Source organism: Chanos chanos, chromosome 2, assembly GCF_902362185.1.
Source record: "Chanos chanos chromosome 2, fChaCha1.1, whole genome shotgun sequence".
NCBI lineage: Eukaryota > Metazoa > Chordata > Actinopteri > Gonorynchiformes > Chanidae > Chanos > Chanos chanos.
Genome location: NC_044496.1, coordinates 48,944,705 through 48,963,157, shown reverse-complemented (window position 1 = coordinate 48,963,157; position 18,453 = coordinate 48,944,705). Strand labels below are relative to the sequence as shown.

The window sequence follows — 18,453 nt, the reverse complement described above, 5'->3', positions numbered from 1 at the left end:
GTACTATCTGATTTGAATTCATTGCTTTGTAACTTGATTTTTTTTTATATTTTGTTTCTGTTTATTAAAATCTATTGCATTCATTGAAATTAAATTTACACTTAGAAAGAAATTCAACAAGACACAATTTCCCAAACAATTTCGAATTTATCATAAACACATTTCTTTGAGAACATAAACACAGTTAAAACAAAAATTAAAAAAAAATATATAAAGTTTTTTTAAATACTATTTACTGGACTTTAAATGAAATAATTAAAACAAAAACAGTGTTTCAATGATACAAATGTTTAGCAAATCCTGTGGTAGTGTACATCTATTTAAACAAAGGAACAGGAATATGTCTATAACAAAACAAAAATAAAATCCATATAAAAAAGATGTGCAGCTTGGTTCTTCCACAGCAAAAGATTAGTATTTTCTAAACAATAAACTTTATTGAACATTCTTCACTTTATGAAAGCCACGTCCGGGATCTTCCCTTGTGCCTGAAAAGAAAAAGATTATGGTTATGCGGGTTATAAAAAGATCTCTTTAAATGGATTCATTTACAGTGATAAGAGTGAGAGATAGCAAAAATGTAAAAATATGCTATATACAAAAAATATCCCTATTATTCTCATCCTAAAGAAGTGAGCTTTATCTTTCTTCGTGTACAGTATTTGTGGGGAGATCATATTACCTTCAGCTCTGTAAAGATCTGTGCTGCTCGATTGAAATCCCATTCATTGTCCTGCAGACACCTGACAAGAAACATCAGCATAAATAAATACCAGTTCAGCAACCATTTATCCTGAAAACGTATTCTGTAACATCAGTGACAGAAACTGCTCACACACACACACACACACACACACACGACCTTGCTAGCACAGTGGTGGCTGGTGAGCTGGAAACAGGGGAAGCACAAACCTTACCTTTAAATCCATCATTAATTTCAACCTGTTCCCGTTAATCCACCTAGATTAACAATTTAACTAACGATTCACAGGATAATCAACACCAATTGCATAAACAGAGTAAATGATTACCAGTGACGTTTTGCGATAATATTATTTCTCTTGAATAAACTGTGTAGCATTTGGTATACCCACACGCTCTTGTAATTTGTGGATAATTGTACTTTCCGCTCTTTGCCCGACTAAAGGGAATATTAATGTCAAATGTGTCTGATTTTCAAGATTCTGCCAAAACAGTGATCCTTTAATGTGTTTCACATTGTAGCTATCTTGTGTTACAAAATTCAAATTAAAAAAAAAACGGAACTAAAGGTATTGAAATCGATCCCAATTTCCGAGAATAAACTTTTAGGTTAGAAAAAACAGGACCTTTTATTTGTATAATGCATCATTGTTGAGCACATCGTTAAAGTTTAGCACACAGGCCTCAACTAGCTTGCAAAAAACAGTAACTCTAACACACGACGAGAGTGGTAATCATTTACTCTATTTACGCAATTGCTGTTAATTATTCTGCGAATCGTTAGTTAAATTGTTAATCTAAGTGGATTAACGGGAACAGGTTGAAATTAATTACAGATTTAAAGGTATGGTTTGCGCTTCCCCTGTTTCCAGCTCACCAGCCGCCACTGTGCTAGCACAAGCGCACACAAACACACACGCGCGCACATACACACACACACACACACACATCTCACTCACTTCTGGGACCATTCAAGGTTCATGCCAGACTTGAGAGAGAATGCGGAGAGCATATCCTGCTGAGACGCTGATAGGGTGGGTACAGGACTGCTGGACGGAGTCGGGGCAGGAGCAGCGAAAGCCCGTCTGATCTCCTCAGTTGTAGCGTTCCTCACAAAAAGCTCGTCGTTTACAATACAAAGACTAAAGGGTGAAAACAGGACATAAAAGACCTTTGACATTATACTTATGCCATAATATCTGAACGAATTACACATTCAAACTGCCCAGGCATGACCCACTGGCTAAAACTGCAGATGTCTTATGCAAATTGCTAAAGTAAAGAAAATTGACTGAGATAAGAAAATTAACTTATAAAATTAAGGCTACATAAAACACTCAAAACTAAACAGAGATAAACACAAAGGTTTCTATGGACAAAGCCAGCGTACAGTATTTTTACATACCCAGAGTTCCCAGCAGGGACTGTGATAAACACACGTGAAAATGCCCTAACAGAATCTCTTGATTTGCCATCAACTGAAAGAAAGAAGAAGTGGAGAAACCATTTCAGTACTGTAAAGTTAAAAAAAAAAAGTCATTTTCAACAGACCATAAAGTTGTCATGCTCATTCAATTTAATGCCTTTATTATTACAAACTTACCTTCTTTGAATACTCCACTGACTGTGAAGGACAGCAATGTATTCTGTGTCACACAAAAAAAGGAAAAGCAAACACATGATGTTAAAGCACGTTGAAGTTTTACAGCATAAGTTCTGTTTGAACATGACTAACTCATTATGATTAAAACTCACAGTGTACGTGTTGACATCAATGTTAAAGGAGGCAGTGTCGTGTTGAGTCTTGGGTAGTTCGTTCAGGAAGGCGACAACATTTAGGCGAGTGTGCTTCAGCAAACGGAACCGTGAAGCTGTAGTGAGTGAGAGGACAATACACAGGGTTACAAATTCATAAGCTTAAAGATAAGAGACACCTCAAAACTATGCCGATCTGAATTTACATTTTCATTTGTTGGACTGATTATTAATTCATCATGAGATTACAGGACAGAGACTCACTGGGATCTTTGAGTTTCTTAATGTTCCGGCTGTCTTTGTGATACTCGCCCAAACTGCACCTGAGAGGGAAAAAAATGACACCTTAGGAACTAAACTCAATGCAAACTGTACAGAGGCCTATCCAGACTGTAAGATGGCCAACAGATTGACGCGTCTCAGTGAAGAATAGAACTGAGGAGTGGTACTGTGTACCTGGCAGGATTTTGCATGGTAAAAGGCATGCTGAGTGAAAAACAGGCTCCATCGTGATAGGCGTCCAGTAAAGGCTGTCTGTCTCCTGAATCATACACAGTGTAGTACCTGACACACACACACACACACACACACACGGAAGATTTAACATCAGACACACTGGCAACCAAAATATCGGGCTGTGACTGATTAAAAAATAAAAAATAAAAAAATACACAAACAAACACACTTACTGTTGCAAAAAGCGTAAGATCAGGCTCTTGATTTCGTCCGAGACATAATAACTGCCCTGGATTGGTGAGAGATGGGAAACGTCCATTAATTAAAAAAAAAAAACAAAAAAAAAAAACACACTCCATGTCCCAGTTCAGGACTACATTTATCTAATCAGTCAGTGGTGATGGTGTTACGTTACCTTGCAGGGTGGGATTGCCGTGGCAGCTTCAACGTCAAAACCAATTGGTGGGGGAAGATCATGACCATCCTACAAACAAGAACAACATGAGTTAGGACCTCACATGACAAAAACTACATTTGTTCACTTCTGAACAGATATACTGGCGTGGTTATGCTATTTAGCTGGTTTAGAGGGACTGCTTTAGCTGAACAAAGACAAAGGCAAGAGTTTGACTGCAATGACTTTACTTGATTCAGTATTCAAACTAAAAAAAATATTCATTGTGTGGCATAAGCTATCAAACTATGACCACAATAAAGAGAAATGAACCAAGTTACAGACAGTGATAATCTGTGTGTGTGTGTGTGTTTATCCTGTGATGCTAACAAAGGGCTGCTTATGAACCTGAGTGTTGAACAGGCTTAAACCTGTTCCTAGTTTGTTGTTATCTGTGGAATGGGTTGAGCTCTTGTCCTCTTGCCTGTGAATGGTCTGATGACTAATGATTGACTAGTTCTATAAAAGCCCCAGCAACAGAGCGCGTCACTGAGAACAGTAAAGGGTGAAACACTGCGCAGTAGATTACAGCATGGACAGAGACAAGGGCAAAGAGAAGGCAAAGAGAGTGCTTACCAGTTTCAGTAACCTTGGGAAACGCTCTCTCACGGCACTATAACATTGTGGATGAGAGAAAACAAAACAAGGGGTAACTGTCATTTCTAATCTGAGTAGTCTGCAAACACCCATACATCTCTGACTGACAAACAGATACACACGATCTCTCTTACATTAGGAAAGCCTAATTAGCCTAAATGATACTAATCAGAGAGCACTCTTCCAGTTCCTTAACAGATACACTATCTATATTCAACACACTACAAGCTTCTCTCATCATTCATTCTGAACGATTTTCAAATTACCACTGTGTCAGATATAAAACTGCAGTTTTCATGTGTCAATAATAGTTGATGACCAAAAGTTTAATAATTTGCTGTTTCCCTCACCCACTCACTCATTCTCTCTCTCTCACACACACACACACATGCAATCTCTCGTCACATGCCTTGTCCCATTCCAGTGAGCTGAGCGCAGGGTGTTCTTACCTGCTGCTGATACTCACCTACATCCAAACATGTCGAAAAATAGACAGTTTAACAAATTTCATCCGACATGGTGGAAATTCAGTGAGCAAAAAGTACATACACAGACACAAACAACAAACACATCTGCTTAAACACAAAAGGATCCCATTAAAGTTTCCAGCATCCAACAGTCTTCAGCATATGCTCCACTTAGTCTAGTATGACCTGAACTGGAATGAAAGGCTTACACTTACACACACACACGCACACACACAGACTGAACAGAATAACCAGAAATGTCAGAAATCAGTATGAAAGAAATCAGAAGCCAGAAAGCAGCAGGAATGAAATATAATGGACACCCTGAGTTACTGTAGATGAGAGTGGACTTTGAGAAATCAGAGAGTGACCTGGATCTGTTACATTTGAATGGTTTGACTAAATCAAATCAGATTTACTTGACTAGAGGTGTTACTCTCAGGCTACTGGCAGACTGCAGAAAGAAAATGATTGAGGATTAGCTTTGTTGCTCCAAGACCGCCAGAGAAGGAGAATGAAATAAGAAATGATCGTTCAGGAGGCAGGAATCACCTGTGAGAGGGGGAAAAAAAAAAAAGGCTGACAGAGCCCTGCAAATCAGCAACAAGAGTGCAAGTTTGATGAGAAGAGAGTAAACAATGAAGTTGATCCTGTTGGTGGCCTTCTCCAGAGCTCCTCCCCTGCCATGTCAGCTCTATAGTCATCTGACGTCATAGTCAGAGACAGCTAACTGACTGAGTAATAATCTGACAACCTGCTGAGCTGGTCAACGTTAAGTCATTAGCTGGAATATAATGCAGTATAACCTACAGACCCAAGCTTCTGTTTACAAGACATGGATCAACGTTAATGGTTGCAATGGAACCTACAGCTTTTGTTTTCCTGAATCTGATTTGTTGTGTTTCAAAGACATCTGAATGGAACTACATGTCCACTGTCCACCCCACTGACTGAGGGAGAGACATATTCATGCCCTCATTCATGTTCTTTACCACCAAACCGCAAGTGTGATTTCCCAACAATTCCTTTCCTGGGAAGAACTGGTTGGTGTGGTTTTTTTTTCTCCCCAAATGACGTCAAATCAGTGTTACCACGGCACCTTCCCCTCTTAGCGTTTGAGATCTGTATTGGGTGGGGGGGGAGCGGGGGTCAGCTTGACTCCATAAAAGTGAAATGGAGACTTTTCATTGTGCGATGGTAGGCCAAGCTTGACTCATTCAAGGATTTTTGTTGATTTTTTTTTTTAGTGGTGGATTATGTGTTTTTAAAAGACCAGTTCCACTCTTCCTCTCAACCAAACTGCTTTTTCACACATTCCAGGTTGGCATCTTCATTCCCTTAATTTCCTGTTGCTGTGTTGCATTACTTGTGTAGGTTTTGGCCAGTTATCACGACTGTGCCTGCCTTAGGTTGCCCCAAATTCAGAAGGTGGGATCTTACCCGTCATTGGCTAACCAGCCTTCTTAACTGGCCATCAGCAGTATTCTGGTTGGATGAGGGAAACGGTAAAAATGACAAAACAACGCAGAAATGAATATGGTTGGTTGCTTCTGTAGTCTCAGTGAAGCAACTTCCATCGGGTTTTAATTACTCCTAGTGTGAATCACTTAGACAGTTGATGTCCACGAGAGAGGGTAGAAATAGCATGAATTAGTACTGTTCCAGCTTCAGATGTCTTGACACATAACTGTCACAACTGCATTTGACTTTTTCACAAACAGAGGAGATTTCCTGTGAAGGGGCACAAGATCAACTTCGTGTCATATTATCAGGAATTTGATTGGAAGGGGAGAAATAAGGAAGCCCAAAAAAGAAGCTTGCACAAGTAAATATTCCCAAATCAATGATCTGTTGTGGACAAAAATCATTAGAGAGAGAGAGAGAGAGAGAGAGAATGCCAACGCTCATGGATCTGGCCTACAAACAGTGCTGTTCTTTAGAGGGAAAATGACACCCAAGGAAGACTGGATATTGAAAGGAAAGAGACACCGGAACACCCTGGAGGCTTTTCTGGAAAAACAGCTGTGTTACTTTTCCACTCATACGCATAAACGTGTAAACACACACATACACGAACATTCACAGTGCCAGACGAAAATGATAAAGATCGGTAAGATTTACAGATTTAGGATTCTCGGTATCGCTATGATCGTTTCCAAACCCTGTCTGTTCTAGGAACAATTACGGCGGCACTGACGTCCGAGAAGTCAATAAAAAAACACTCGGTAGCCATATTACGTGCTAATAAATTATACTACTGGTGAGCAGGACAGCGAGAGCCCACATACACATACACGTACACTTGACTGGATGTCTTAAACTGCCTGAAACACTCACCCAAGTATACAGCGCAATTATCTGCACGGTCCAAACACATGGCCATCAGATTTCAAATTCCGCTCACTGACTCTGCATGCCTCACAGAACACTGTTCCACCTTCATCCCTGACTCTCACCTACTTAGGCATCTGCCCCCCATATGTCCCTCCCATATGAAGAAACTAAACACCTAGCCTGAGGCTACAGTTTGGACCTCTAAAACCGGTTTTCTGCAAATCTCTTTTTTTCCTACCCTCCATATAACCAGTTTCTCCTAACTGCGACCCCCAGCCTGTTCTTGGCTACCCCATCCGTTCCCCCAGGCCAAGGGACTGACCTGATGTAGGTGGGTTGATCCTTGAAGTGGTCACACAGAGGGTTGCGGTCCAACCATAGCTCCACAAGCTTAAATCCCTTCACCTTATCCAATTCGCGTTCTGACTTCAACTATACACAGCATAGAGGGGGGAGAAAGAGAGGGTGGAGGGGGGGGTCAGGAAAACAGACAATGTAGAGACAAACTGAGCAAGCTGGAGAAAGAGACAGACTGCAAAAAGTGGAAAAAATTAACAACAGGGCTAGTGTTGTCTAGACTCGGACATCTGGACAGCAAGTAAATATTGATCTACGAAGAGGAAAAAGTGACAGGCTTTTGCGACGAACTGTGTCACCCCCCTCCCCCTTGACACAGCAGTAACCCCCCTCACCTCATTATGAGACAGGTTGAGTGTTTTCAGATTGGGTGCTTTGGCCACCAGCTCCGCTAAGTCGTCCAACTTGTACAGCCTGTTATTGCTCAGGTTTAGAGACGTCAACTACAAAAAGCAAAAACAGCCAGTGGTAGTTGGTTAGACAGAAAAAAAAAACATAGTCAAGGAAGACAAAAAAGGTATGTAAATCAAGACTGAGCTTAATGAAACACCATAGTGGAAACTTCAGGAGAGAGAGGAATAGTTCTCTGGTGAAAAAGTGCAGAATTTGCAAAGTATTTGAGACTCTTTCAAAAATCTCAATGCAAACAGCAGCTTCACTGTCTTTAGGGAAGCTGAAAGCATTTATCGTGGGCTTAGGGTTTTCATATGACACTGGAATGAAATTAAGATTTGAATTCTGACTTCAAATGTCCCCAGTAACCTAGTGCAATGTTCTGGCATTGACAACAGTAAACAGTCACCCAACCTCCCCCCCCCCGTTCACTCAACACTTCACTCTTGGGATCCATGCCTGAGCGTCAAGCAGAGTATCAGTTACAGAATCTATGAGGCATTCCCTTATTTACTTTGTAGTTTCCACTGATCGACTACCTCATTTCCTTTTCATGTCTATACTGGACACCTAATACTCTACAATCTTTTGCTTCATTCATAGCAAATTCACAGTGATCATTTAAACTTTCCGACTTTCCTGATTATGTATCAGCACTATAAATATACCATATTTTTGTGTGATCATGCAATGGAAACCACTCTCCATGATGCAACACTTCAAATGTTGAGAACATATCTAAATGTGGTGACGCTATTTGATATCTTTGAATGGCACGGCAACACAGGCACGCCAAAATGCGACAGATTCCCTCGTTAGTTCCCATTATTGAAGCTTTCCAGGTGAAATCTCTGACTGTAGCTATCTCAGTTGTGTATCCCATACTGAGTAGGCTACTGCTGAGGGCTTGACTGACTTCATATTATTTACAGTCAAAATAAAGAATAAACAGGACACACTGAAATATAAAGCATCGCCCTGAGCCATTTAACATGAGAACTCAGATTCCAGGTTTAAAAAAGGCATTAGTAGAGATAAGATATAAAATATTTATATGTATCCAGTAGGGTCAGACCTGAGCACTGACAAATGATGGTTAGACATACGTAAAAGAGCTGCCTGCTGGAATGTCCTATATTTAATCATCTTGAGCAACACAGAAGTAACTTGTTTCTTCCATCATCAGGCTTAACTAGGGGTTAGGTAAAGGGCTTTGACATTATAATTTTGCGCTTTGACACAAAGAAATTATACCTTGTTTCAATACCTAATTTAGTCAGATGACAGAAATTATTCTAGACTTATTAGACATAAATGCAGCCAGTCACAAATATGAAAATCTTTTAAACGACGAAAAAACAAATAAAAATATTAAAAGCTGCAAAGCTCAGCGGTATCATACCTCCGGAATATTCTCCTCGATGATCTTACAGATGGCTTGCATGCAGCTCTTTCTGTTGAGAATCACCTCAATGTTCTGGGAGATCAAGTCTGAAACAGTGACAACATTTTATTTTTTCTGCTCACTTGCATCACATTAAAATTGTAAAACAGACTGAAGACCAAAGACGTGTAATGACGGAGTCATAAAACTACTAAAGAAAGTGGATAAAACGTTTGATTATGTAAATATGGATGCATATGGAAACTATCAAGAATAAGAGACGCTTAAGATCTAGTTCAGTACCCCGACAAATGACAACAGACTGGAGTAATCACCTGGGTCTGTGCGAATACTGTTCAAGTCCAGGGACTGCTGGGAACCGTCAAAACGCTTGGCCATACACTGCTGTGGGAAGTAAAGAGTTCTGTCAATACAGATAAGCCAACAGCCTTTCCATTTGAACTAAGGCTGTACAGTTTAACAAACTCACCGCCCCCATTCTCTTATGTTGGCTCTTACCTTCAAGTATTCCAAATCCTCGGGTTTCAGATCATTCTGCAGAAAGGATGGAGGAGCACAGGGGTTCATGAATACTGTCACCTACAGAGAAGAAACAGACAGAAAACACAGTTCTGCTGAGCAACGCATCTTTGCTCTCAACAAAAACAACAACAACAACAAACAAATAAACACTAGAAGACAGGAACACTGTCAAAAAGCTATAACTGTACATCCACCTTTCCATCACGAGGCATACGTTTCCCGATTCAAATCATTTCTACCGAACAGTAATGGGGTTGAGATAGATTGTGAAATACCTTGTATCCCTCGTTGTCAGTAATCTTGCGTGAGACTCTGCTCAGAGCAGTAGCAGTCGCAGCATCTTCCAAATAGAACTGAACTCTGTGGCCTTCTGTGTAGTACTAAATAAAGCAGATTTAGAAGAACGGATGAAAAATGAAAAAAAAAAAAAGTCCACCAGTTCAATGCAATGGAAAGAGATTCTCAAAGTTGTCAAAAACACAAGTCTTCAGTTTATTATACCTCACAGTGAAAATATATCTTTTTTTTTCCCTAATGCAAATAAATATCAGTACGACCCCATTATCTGTGTTATCAGTTTACTCACGTGTACTGGAGTGAAAGGCAGAGGGCAGAGGTTCTGAAGAGCAGTCAGCAGCCATTTCTTATCATACTTTCGTCCATGGGGTATCTGCACAGGATGCGGAGAGATCAGGAACTGTATGTCCAATATAACTCAGTGTATTCATGTCACGGGACCGTTCTGTCGTGTTTTCTTACCGTCATCTTGAACCAGGTTTTAGCTCTTCCTCCATTTCCTCCTCCTCCACCACCAACTCTGGTATCTTTTTTCTCACGATCAAATCGGCCCTCTGGTCTCCTGTTCGGTCGTCCATACGGGTTACTACAGGAAACAAACAGTGATTAATCAAAGAACGGATTTACACCTAAAACATGTAACAGTGAAGCCAAAGAAAGACACGGCACTTACAATCGACGTTGTGAAGATCCATCCTGAAAAGGGCTATCGCTCATAGCCACATCACCATCCTCATCCTCAAACCTGGCCCTGGGTCCAGGGCCAAACCGCCCTGTGGGGCCCATACGGTGTCGCTGTCTTGGCGGCGCATTGTGCGCCCGGCTTCGGTAGGGCCCTCGGCTTCTGTGGTTACGGAACTGATGACCACCAACACGGTCATCATGCTCTGCCACACAGGCAAAGACAGGCAGACAATCAAAGTAAATCACAATTAATCCATCTCAACATATTTTTGGTCAAAGACTCCTACTTCAACTCATCAAGGGCTTGATAATTATCTGAGGAGTTGTAAAAGTGGGAAAAATACCTTAAATATGTAGAGCTGTTGGTCTCCATAGGTAAAATTGGGAAACACTACTTTAATCGGACTTAAGACTGATCTGAACTGAGCTATTTGCCAGTCCAGATTCAATAGATTTAAAGACTGATTTCTAAGCATAATTTTGACATGTGGAAGTCAAAGTCTCCAGATAATTTAATATAGCAAATGCTGTCTGTTGGGTTTTACCTTATGCACTACTGTGATGGAAGGCGTAGTTCTTCTAATTTGTAAACATTTTTTTTATATGAAAAAATACATTATTATATGCATGTCACAAAAATAGTTTGGAGGGAAAATTATGACAACTGTTGTTTGAAGAAAAATGACCCATAAAATCATGTAAAGTCTGGATGTCAAATTTCTCTTTTGAACAGTAAAATAAGTAATAACACAGTAATTTATTACGCTGCACGCAATGACTCATGTTTTCATTCTTAGATCGCCATTATTTGGGTACTTTTAATAAAACATCTGCGACATTCAAGAAAGATATCATTACTGCTGTACTGCTACCACCATCCGTACACTAAACAACACTGCTCTGCAGATAATACCACGAAGAGTGGAAATTGTGGGAAACAAGTTGTGGAAATTAGGAGACCAAGACGTTTTACGTCTAAGACTCATAAAGCCATTTTGTTTGAACCTGAGCTTTAGCACATAGCTGTAACATCTACACAGATATTACAGATAATACTTGGAAGCTACGTGGTGCAGATGAGGTACACAAGCACAGGCACTTTACCTCCAGTAAAGCCATTGCTCCTGACTTCTCTTACAAACTGAGTTTCGTCTCGATCTAAACGGAACATAGGAACGTCAGCAGAAGAATGATTTTAGGTTATCAAGACTTACCATTGTAATAGCGGCTATCGTCCGCCGCCGCCATATTCAGATTGAACAGCGTCAGTTTGAGAAAATGTTTCGGCTGACACTTAACGGCGCTTTAAAAGGATATAATATACAGATGTGTTCGTGTAAAATATGCTTGCTTTTACTGTGATTGAACCGACAATGTCAGAATCTACAAAGACTGTTCTAATGTTTATTATTACGTCACAGAAGTTGATATTAGTGGCACAGTCAGCCACTGCGTCTGCGCTGTAGGCAGCACATTCCAAAAAAACTACATTAACCGTGCCCATTCATGCTCTATCGCAGTCAACGTACTGGTACGTTACCACTGGTGGATTTGCGCGGTCCAGTTTAAACGTATTCCCCCTAAATACGTGGCTTTTACGAATTCAGAATTATTAAAACGGATTTTTTTTTAATGCTGTTATTAGAATACTTCTCAGCAATAAATAGCAGCCCATATCCACCCTCAGCAAAGCTCCATCATGAATAATTAATATTATCGCTGTTATGCAAGTCAAAGTTCCCAGTTGATTCGTCCACACATAACTAAGGCTTGCTAATGACTCAATGGAATTATTTGAAATTGAAATTCTCGGATTTCAAATGAGATATGAGATACTGCATTAGCAATACTGTGTCGTGATTCATCAACTCATAAGCTTCTTTATATACGGTCATTTTTACCGTGGAAACAAAGGGATAGTCAATCTCCTTTTGGGTCCGTTAAAAAGTCGAGGTTTATGCACTGTGGTTGAGCGCACTACACAATTAGAAAAATAAGCTATAGCTAGGGTACTTAATACGAAAGAGATTACCTTGGTCTGAATAAACACGTGCTGTAACAGCGAGGTTAGGGTACCATTTTCTGGAGGGAGTCATCCTGTCCTGACAAAAGGCTATATGTTTGTTCAACGCACCTGTGTGCAAACGGACATAAATTTACAAAAGCATGGTGTTAAGCCATCAACCAGGAGCATTGTTTGCTATTAGGTTCTGAGCGTTTACAACCTGTTTGAGTTGCAAACATATATCATCAACTTTTGTGACTTTAAAGAAGAAAAGTGGTTCTGAAAAAAGTGAGCATCTTGGGTGTAAAAATGCGCGGAAAAAACCTTACCAGCATTCCTAACAGGCGATTAATATAGTGTTCTGCCGAGCCCTGAGCGGCAACTTCGTGGGATCGTGGCGAGTTCGTAAACAATGTAGACTTTGCATAAGAACTTGATTGGTCAAAACATCGCAGACTTCTTGATCGGGTTAACGGTGACAGAATGTTGAAAGAGTGAAAATGTATTCAATTAGGGGTAATTCACCGGCGACGTCGGTCATTTGCAGTAAGGTTAGGGCCTACCTCAAAAAGAAGCCCGCAATGAAAAAGTTTTTAGCTCTCGCTAATTACATAACAATGCTTTCCGTTGAGACTATTTGTACGTAAGCCCAACTAAAATCAAACTGAAATCCAACGAACACTCCTTTCTTCAGCGTAGTACACTAGCGAAGTGTTCGCTGAATTGGAAAGCACATCATTTGCGGAATGGTAGGGAATCCAGAATATTTGCAATGGACCGCAAGTGTTTTTGTGAGGGAATGCATAACAGGGTGTGAGGAAACCAGAAAGCATAATGTCTTCACATAATTTTCGTCACCATGCCCTTTTGTGGGGCTCCGTATATTTGTGATCTAACGTAATCGAATTTTTTGTAAGATCTCCCCAACATGCGGTGAAACTTAAAAAAAAAAATAGTAACAAGTTCACAGTAGCTTTGTCATTATGCAACGTTATGTTTAATACTGTTTTGTGTGACGTTTAAAGGTTAGATAATGCAGTAATAATAATAATAATATGAATTCATATAAAATTGACCTCACATTTGAATTGTTTGTCTTAGTTATACTGACCACCATCAATAACAACATGAGGAGAACAAATTTATGCACAGCACTGGATTAGAAAAAAAATCTCAGAATGCCTTGGTTCAATATACTCCAAAACAGAATATATCATCTGAAACATTTTGGAAACCCACTGAATTTCAGAATATGATGGTCCAACATGAAACAAAGCAGTAACATCATGTGATGGTCCTGCATCACTAAAAATAGCTTGCCTCCTTGTTAGGTTTGGGATTATATCAGAGTGTTAATTCATGAGTCTCTGATTGGGTTTGTGTGGCTCCATTCTCCTTGTCTGAGTCCTTAGGATCAGTGTTTGTGTTGCTGCTGTTTGGGTCTTGTCTGGCCTGCTTTATGGCTTCATTTATGAGGGAAGTAAGTGACTCCAGCCCAATAAGGTACCCATCCTCCCAGCTCCCTTCCACCCAGGGAACATCATGCTTTAGATGCACATTCTCTGGAGTCAGAGTGGTCTTCCCAAAATCAATCATCCATAGGTTAGCTTTGTTGGCACTGTCATGGACAAAAAGGAGCGAACTCCCTATAACCTGTGAGAGACAGAAAGAGCAAAAGAGATTTTTTTCAGAGCACATTTTAAAATTAAAAGGACAAACAACGAGGATATGTGAAAGGTTGTTTATACATACTGGACGTATATGAAATATTATTGAAAAGAGAAAAACAATCGCAAAACAATGACATCGCAAAAGCTGAATACTTAGCTGACCTCGTGAGTTCTGAAGAACTCAGACTCCATCAGGGCTTCTCGTAGAGCCAGCAACCTGGAATGGTACACCTCCTTGTGGACATGAATATAAAGCATTTAGGACAAACTGTATTATGACTGATGAAAAATGGCAAGAATTGTAGATACAAAGATACGTGGAGATTATTACAAACAACAGTAACATATATGAGGCGATTGTAAGGAGAGGGACAACAGAGTTGGAAAAAGATGAGGATGAAAATCAATTAAGAGTCAACAGTTATCATATGTGTAATGAATACATGCCCTTTCGCTTATTCACGAAGCAAGCAGAGAGAAAGAGTAGGAAAAAGACACAGAATGATGGAGTATCAGATGAGACTTACCAAGATGTGCGGCTGCCTCTTCGTGAAGCAAAGTAGGGCATCGATCACCTGATTCGTCGTCCGAGTCTTGTTAAAACCTTTTAATACATTTCCATTTTCCATCTGAAAGAGAACAAAACCACTGGTTAAAGTGTATGCATTTGTGTGCTATTCGGCGTGAGCATGAGTACGCACAGACATTCATAACTTTGGTAATTCAGCCCTGACCACATCGAAGAGCACCGTTTTAGGTCGGCGTAAAATGTTTTTTTTGGTCACTTCACGTACTCTGTGTTGTATTTCCAAGGTTTTCTGTAAAGAGTGAAAAGATCTCCTACCATGATACCCTCTATCCGGAAGCCCAGCGTGGAGGAAGAGCTCATGCTGTCCCTCCACTGCATGTAACGGAGTTTTGTCACCCCTCTCTGAGAATGCTCCTCTACAGACGGCGCAGATGGATCTACTTTGACCATTTTCTGATACATATCAGTCCGCAGGCTTGGTTTGATCCGAGCTTTATTGATCTCCTCCTCCTGGTATGTCCTGGGATGAATATCCCAAAGTAGGTTCATAAAAGACACACACACACACACACTCACATATAAAAATGCTTAAATTTAAACCTTGGTATTATCCTTCTGTCAAATCATGTAATATTAGGCTAATTCATATATTTATCTGAGTTGAGCTTCACAGTTTTGTAACAAAAATACATGTGATACATGTAGAGTACTTTTTTTTTTACTGTATTCCATTATCTGTTAAGTAACACAGGCAGTGTGTAGAACAGAACTGAATAGAGCAGATCTTCATGGTTGACATGTTGTGGAAATCATTATCAGGATTACAAATACTCAGGTGTTTTTGCAGAGCATAATATTACACACTGTGAGCATGAAACTGTGAAATTACTTCAGCTGATAACAATGCCTATTTAAGCAAAGCTCTATTAGAAGTACAAGAAAGTTATATGTCACAGAGTAACAGTTTATAAACTGGATATCCATACCGGATACCCATTTTGCAGTCCATAATTACAGGACGTCTCAGCCCACTGAGCAGGTCCTCTAGGCGGATGTAATTCTCTCCATCCCTGCAGGTGTGCCCGTAGTACTGGGGCACAAAGTCTCGAAGAGAGTCAGACATAAGGGCCTGTAGACAGGAGTTTTCAACCTCACTGAACCTCTTCAGCACCTCACCCCCCTCACTGAGCAGCAGGTTACCTGGCAATACATAGTGATATCTGTTATATGCAGTCCCCTCAGTGAGAAGTGAAGGTACTGTCAGTGTGTTTGCCATCTGCCTCACGGCTAAAACGCTAAGAAAAATGCCGTGTTAAAGGGGGTTTAAAAATATACATGTAATGCATGGTTTTGAAAGTAGTGCGTGTGAACATTGAGGAACTGCATCATACAGATGGTAATCAGGGTGAGAGGCATGGTAAACTTCGCTAATGCAAAATTTCCATAAATAAACAAAAGCCACATGCCTTGATGACCCGCAATCTGTATCCAGGAACTTTGTCGGCGCTTTGACCACTGCATCATGGTCAAGAAAGTCCTCCAAGATCGACACTACAAAACAGGAGTGACCGGGGGAGGGGGGGCTGATTAATGGTCAGTGTTTGTAACTAGGTCTTGGTTTGCGAATAAATACCATTGTTTTTGGGCTGTTCCCATTCACCAAGGTGAACACTATAATTCTCTATGAAACCTCATAAAAAAACTGAAAAGTATGCTCTCAATATGATGACATAACTTCATGTTGTACATAAAGGGATAGGAACAAGTAATATTATGAGTGTGGTTTCACGCTACTGCAAATTCTACAGTAGCTGACCGCTATTCTACCTATCTCCATCAGCTAGACTAGGCAAATTGAATTCAAATGCCCTGATGTCAAGGTTCTCTTTGAGAACCATGCAAATGTACAGTGGGATGCTGTTAGAGAGCCATTGTGAGAGCCAGAAAAAGCCTATGTTCTCCTTCAAAGAAACAAAACTATTAGATAGGGTAAAGGTATCTAGTGATAGCAACGTGTCAGTAGCTTTCAAAGAAATTACAGTAGGGTTTCATGGGATTTTGACCATGAGATAGGTCTTACAAAAATGCTAATTACCATAGCCTAACCTCAGCAAAATACAAACTAGCATGTCTTTGTCTTTGGCAAAATAACCACAGTAGAATGTCAAATGATGATATGGAGAAATACATCCTTCCTCTTATGAACTCAGCAAGAAAACTGGATGAGTAACTCATAAAGAGAGACATTTTGTCTGTTTATGCTTCTCAGAGCTCCACTTACCCTCCTCATGGTCTTTTTCTTGACGTTTGTGTTCTCTCCCTCACTAAAGACATCATCACTTTCACCCGAAGAAAGGTTGAAAGAGGAAGATGAGGAGGAAGAGGTAGAAGAATGCACAAGCATGCGAGAGAGTGCAGGATACAAATTTTCGCCCAGCGTCTCTGTATGCCCTCCTGAATTGTGTCCATCCACAGATGTTTTCTCCTGCTCTCTCTCCACTTCTTTGTACCTACAGTCATCATTGTTTTCTTTGGAACTCAAGTTTTCTTCAGCGGATCTTCCTAACCTTTGGATGGCAGCGCTCTCTTCATATCCCTCTCTTAGCTCTTTCTCTCCCACCTCAGTGTCAATGCTTCCTCCCAGTCTCTCTCTCCTCCTCCCATTCCTTCTCTCCTGCACTGCGTCCCCTGTCCACGGTCCAGTTCTTATTCCTGATGTCTTAACTTCAAAAGCTCTTTTTTCTGGTTCTACATTGCATTCATTTAAATCCACTTTTGTTTTTTCAGAAGTATCCACAGAGTCTGCCAGAGCAATTTCTGAGTCCATTGCTGGTTCCTCTTGAATTGACTCTATTGATGATATTTTGCATGAAAGGACTGCTTGAGCAGACCAGAGTTTTGGCCTCGTCTTGGACTCATGACGTGCTGCGTCTCTGATAAGGTGATGCTTCTGAATCTTAGAATGAGAGAAATTCAGGGTTTGTCCATCTTGTCTCCCCATGTCTCCTGCTTGAGGTTTCAACTCCTCTTCAATACATGAATATGATGATGTATTCATTTTGCTCAGGCATATGTCCAAGCTTTTCATCAGGCTGGCTCGTAAAATATTTTAATCACTTAAAAATATAAGAGACTGACATTCTAGGAAAGAAGATAAACACGTGGAGTTTAATCAGTATTTTAACTCATTGTGTGCAAATGAAAACAATGCATCCAAACGTTACTTACATAGGTCTAACTTATACACAATGGGTTGTATCTCGTAATATTTGTAGACTACGGTAAGAAACGATATTATAAGAATCAAAAATTCTTTTGAAAGACTTAAGTTATTTCCTTTTTCTATATTCCCCCACTTCACTTCAGTGTAATTTCGTGAAGAACTCACTAAATTAGTCGGTCCACAAGTCCACGAGCATTTCTTCTTATAAGCGTCATTACAAACGACATACGATGAGATCTCAGTTCCCTTGCGCTCGAGATTCAGGCGCATTCCGCATAGTCAGTATGACGCGTCATCTGTAAATTTCCAAAACGTCCTGTCGACTTCGAGGGTAACCCCTGTGTAAGCTACTATGAGTAGCCAATGATTATGTAGGCCACCTGCAACAGTAACGGCAAGCAGTTGTCGAGGAACGACTCTTAAATCAAGTGGAAACTATTTAGGACACAGCTTACATGCATGAGTCGTATTAGCTCTGTGTAATGGATTTCTTCTCAGTATCTACATACAACAAATAACTGCACATGACGAGAACGACACATAGACAAAAGGACGTCTGTCCTGATGTCTCGTCGGTCCTCACGTGAAAAAAAAAAATGTAAA

At 40.2% G+C, this 18,453-nt stretch overlaps 2 protein-coding genes across 3 annotated transcripts; both read right to left on the bottom strand.

Annotated features, from left to right (window-relative positions):
• Positions 1–243: 243 nt before the first annotated feature.
• Positions 244–12,519, bottom strand: nxf1a (nuclear RNA export factor 1a). 2 transcript variants are annotated; one of them, XM_030765993.1, is made up of 21 exons: positions 12,456–12,519; positions 10,413–10,626; positions 10,202–10,325; positions 10,029–10,112; positions 9,718–9,822; positions 9,419–9,499; positions 9,235–9,304; positions 8,918–9,006; positions 7,458–7,565; positions 7,088–7,197; positions 3,944–3,980; positions 3,329–3,397; positions 3,147–3,202; positions 2,914–3,021; positions 2,722–2,780; positions 2,458–2,573; positions 2,306–2,348; positions 2,108–2,180; positions 1,662–1,844; positions 683–743; positions 244–488 (listed from the first exon to the last, which is right to left on the bottom strand). In XM_030765993.1, the coding sequence occupies exons 1-21, from the start codon at positions 12,517–12,519 to the stop codon at positions 450–452; spliced, it is 1,893 nt and encodes a 630-aa protein (XP_030621853.1). In that variant the 3' UTR covers positions 244–449. The 2 variants fall into 2 exon arrangements, with proteins under 2 accessions (XP_030621853.1, XP_030621854.1); XM_030765994.1 differs by lacking the exon at positions 12,456–12,519 and adding an exon at positions 11,638–11,810.
• Positions 12,520–13,772: 1,253 nt separating this feature from the next.
• Positions 13,773–16,151, bottom strand: LOC115804998 (inositol-trisphosphate 3-kinase B-like). The gene is made up of 6 exons (XM_030765483.1): positions 16,094–16,151; positions 15,614–15,827; positions 14,943–15,147; positions 14,626–14,727; positions 14,261–14,332; positions 13,773–14,081 (listed from the first exon to the last, which is right to left on the bottom strand). The coding sequence occupies exons 1-6, from the start codon at positions 16,149–16,151 to the stop codon at positions 13,773–13,775; spliced, it is 960 nt and encodes a 319-aa protein (XP_030621343.1).
• Positions 16,152–18,453: the final 2,302 nt, after the last annotated feature.